We start from the raw sequence: 4,002 nt of genomic DNA on the forward strand, positions 1-4,002 counted from the left end.
TCATATTAATTGATCCTCAAATCATAATTAATTAAGGATCGTGACATATTAGGACTACAATAAATTCAACCAGATTAACTTCTATCATTGATCCTCAGTCATAATCTTCTATCATCCTCATCCCTATTAAATCTATAGTGAATCATATCATAGTAAACTAATAATAAATCCTGAGTGAATCGATAATCTAAAAATATTGATTTCAATAAGAAAAACGAGTGAAATGAGCGTCCATGGATAAAAGGGCAAAGGTGGCAAGCAAAAGATATCGTTTGAAAATTTTTGGAAATAGGGATGCTAAGAGATAATTTTATTTTTTTGCTAAAAATATATCCAATATAAAAATATATCTAATAGGAAAATTTCTATAATTATATATACAATTGAACTTCAATAAGTATTGAGGTGACATGAGAAAAAGATCCCATCATTATAATTCATTAGTCCAAATATCTTCCACATATTTACTTGACTGAGTCCAAATTCGAGTGGATGTCAGTCTTTATGTTGACTCCGTGTGTGAGAGTGTTGACGCAGACTTCATCCTATTCAATTAAACATCTCGACTCTTGCAATCTATTGCTTGCGACGATTGTGGCGCCGACTCATATTATGAACGCCTCCCCTCCGCGACTACCAATTCAACTCTCTCGCAGTTCTTCGTGGTAACTCTCTCTCTACCGCCTGATTTCTCCCTTGTTTCCAAGGTTGATTTTGATGCAATATTAGCTGGTTTTCCTCTGCTTTTAGCTGAACGTGAGCGCGGGAGTTGAAGATTTAGATGTTGAATGCTAATTTTCCCTGCTGAATTCCGGAGAGTAGAGTGAGGCCAATCGATTTCTTCGTTAAAGATCCGATTTTTGATGGATTTAGGGTTCCTTTTCCTGGATCAGTCATGGTCTCTGATGCAGCTCCGTTCCCTTCTCTGTGCCTCCTTCGCCTTCTTGCTACTGGCGACTACTTTGGTCGTCGTTGCTGTAGACAACTCCACCTATTACGTGCCAAGAGACGACATCCTCCTCAACTGCGGCGCCTCCGGCCAGGCATCTAGCTTCGACGGACGAACCTGGACTGGCGACACCGGAACCAGGTACGCCCCCTCCTTGAACGGTAGCGGCGGCTTCGACGCTCTACAGCAAGATCCATCGGTCTCCGCGGTCCCGTACTCGACCGCTCGGGTCTTCACTTCTCCCTTCACCTACCGCTTCCCTCTCAGCGCCGGCCGGAAATTTATCCGCCTCCATTTCTACCCTTCCGATTACTCCAACCATGCCGCTTCCGATGCCTTCTTCTCCGTTACATCTGGCCCTTACACCCTTCTTAACAACTTCAGCGCCTACCTAACTGCCGATGCCCTAAATTTCGCCTATCTAATCCGTGAATACTGCGTAAACGTCTCCACCGGCGGCCTAAACCTCACTTTCACCCCATCGACCACCCATCCCAACTCCTATGCTTTCATTAACGGTATCGAGATTCTATCAATCCCTGACTTGTTTAGCTCAGCAACACCTTTGCTTGTCGATGGAGATGATGGTCATATTGTTTACACTATCGATCCCGACCAAGCTCTGGAGACGGTTTACCGGCTCAATGTGGGAGGGCAAGCAATTCCCCCCATCGAAGACTCCGGCTTGTTCCGCTCTTGGGACGACGACTCGCCTTACATTTATGGGGCTGCATTTGGTGTGTCCTACTCCAATGATCCGAATGTTACCATCACATACCCGACCAGTGTTCCAAGTTACATTGCACCACCGGATGTCTACTCCACCGCAAGATCAATGGGTCCAAATGCACGGGTGAACTTGAACTACAATTTAACCTGGATTCTCCCAGTGGATGCTGGCTTCTATTACCTTGTCCGGCTACATTTCTGTGAAATCCAGTATCCGATGGTGAAGATAAACCAGAGAGTCTTTGACATCTACCTTAATAACCAGACTGCAACAAAAGAAGCTGATGTCATTGGTTGGAGTGGCGGGATCGGTATCCCTGTGTACAGGGACTATGTGGTGATGACAATGGGAAGAGGGCAGATGGATCTGTGGGTTGAGCTTCATCCATATACACTCGCCAACCCAGAGTATTATGATGCCATCTTGAATGGGCTTGAGGTGTTCAAGCTGCAGAACAGTAATAACAGCCTGGCTGGTCTTAATCCAGGAGCACGCTCGCCGCTCTACGTTGATCCTGGAGATCTCAGGAAGGGGAGTGCGAAACATAAGAGTGAAGTTCCTGTTATTGTTGGTGGCGTGGTCGGAGGTTTTGCTGTTTTACTCGCTGGTTTTTGCCTGATTGGAATGTGCAAATGCCAGAAGAAGAAGATGATGAAGGAAGGGAAGGGTGCAGCTACAAGCAATGGGCCTTATGGTTTGTCGCATCTCTCCCTCTATGGCAACACATGTTCCGCTGCGTCGGCTCAGTCCAACCGCTGCCGCTACTTCTCCATTGCAGAGATAAAAGCTGCCACAAATGACTTCGATGAGTCCCTTCTTCTTGGAATTGGTGGGTTCGGAAAGGTCTACCGTGGGGAGATAGATGGTGGGATCACAAAGGTAGCCATCAAGCGTGCTAACCCGATGTCCGAGCAAGGTGTCCATCAATTCCGGACTGAGATTGAGATGCTTTCCAAGCTCCGACACAACCACCTTGTCTCTTTGATCGGTTACTGTGAGGAGAACTGTGAGATGATCCTAGTCTACGATTACATGGCCCAGGGGACCCTCCGCGAGCATCTTTGCAAGACACAGAAGCCGCCTCTTCCATGGAAACAGCGGCTTGAGATCTGCATCGGGGCTGCACTTGGTCTGCATTACCTTCACACAGGTGCCAAGCGTACCATCATACATCGAGATGTGAAGGCAACAAACATACTGTTAGATGACAAAAGGGTTGCAAAAGTTTCAGATTTCGGGCTCTCGAAGATTGGTCCGCCCGCCGACAAGTCCCATGTCACCACGATGGTGAAGGGAAGCTTTGGTTACTTCGATCCAGAGTACTTTCGAATGATGCAGCTCACAGAGAAATCTGATGTCTTCTCTTTTGGGGTCGTGCTGTTTGAGGTCCTGTGTGCTCGGCCAGCTCTTAACCCCATGCTTTCAGATGAAAAGGTGAGCTTGTCGGAGTGGGTACTGCACTGCCAAAAGAATGGCATGCTCGACATGATCATTGATCCCTACTTGAAGGATAAGATTGCTCCACTGAGTTTCAAGTGGTTTGTACAGACTGCAGTGAAATGTTTGGCTGATACCGGGAAGGAACGACCCTCCATGGTTGATGTGGTTCGGAACCTTGAGCTTGCCCTCCAACTACAGGAAAGAGCAGAGGAAAGTGACAGCATCGATGGAGGGATCTCCGATGAGACTGTGTTGTTTGTCGGGACAGAAAATAAAAACTCCGATGATCGGAGTCACTGGCTCTGAGTGACTGGCTCTTAGCGTCACCTTCTCAGAGATTAAAAACTCAAATAAGACGTTAAGTGCATCTACGGATATCTCATAAGATATTTTAATATATAATATTCATGATATTAATACTGCAATAATTATCAATATATAAAATTTATTACATATCGATAATGTATTTTATACTTGAACTAATGTTAGAATTGTCATGTTTATTGCAATTCGCAATAGAGATTTGTCATGTAAACCCTATGGAGCTGCAACAACTGCTGCTTCTTTAGCTTGGAGTGTTGGATACGTCTCTGCTGACAATAGAATTACATTCCGTGTTAGATTTTTTTTTACTCTTATTTCATTCGTTTGGTAATTTTACTTGTGATGTGCTGCTGCAAACTTTTGAAAACTAAACATATTTTAAAAGGTGTGATCTTATTACATATCCAATAAATTTTTGAATTATTGGAGATTTTGAGTGAGACCCACTAAGAGATTATTGGACACAGATCCACTAATCTAAGATGTTTAAGTAATTGGATAAAGATCTAATACTCAATAGGACAAAATCCATTATGATTAAATTGTAGGAACCTCTATA

At 44.4% G+C, this 4,002-nt stretch overlaps 1 protein-coding gene across 1 annotated transcript; it reads left to right on the forward strand.

The window, feature by feature from the left end:
• The first annotated feature begins 573 nt into the window (after positions 1–573).
• On the forward strand, positions 574–3,687 carry LOC135671019 (receptor-like protein kinase FERONIA). The gene is made up of 2 exons (XM_065178876.1): positions 574–665; positions 751–3,687. The coding sequence occupies exon 2, from the start codon at positions 864–866 to the stop codon at positions 3,423–3,425; it is 2,562 nt and encodes an 853-aa protein (XP_065034948.1). The 5' UTR covers positions 574–665; positions 751–863; the 3' UTR covers positions 3,426–3,687.
• Positions 3,688–4,002: the final 315 nt, after the last annotated feature.

This window comes from Musa acuminata, unplaced genomic scaffold (genome assembly GCF_036884655.1).
Source record: "Musa acuminata AAA Group cultivar baxijiao unplaced genomic scaffold, Cavendish_Baxijiao_AAA HiC_scaffold_1137, whole genome shotgun sequence".
Taxonomy (NCBI): domain Eukaryota; kingdom Viridiplantae; phylum Streptophyta; class Magnoliopsida; order Zingiberales; family Musaceae; genus Musa; species Musa acuminata.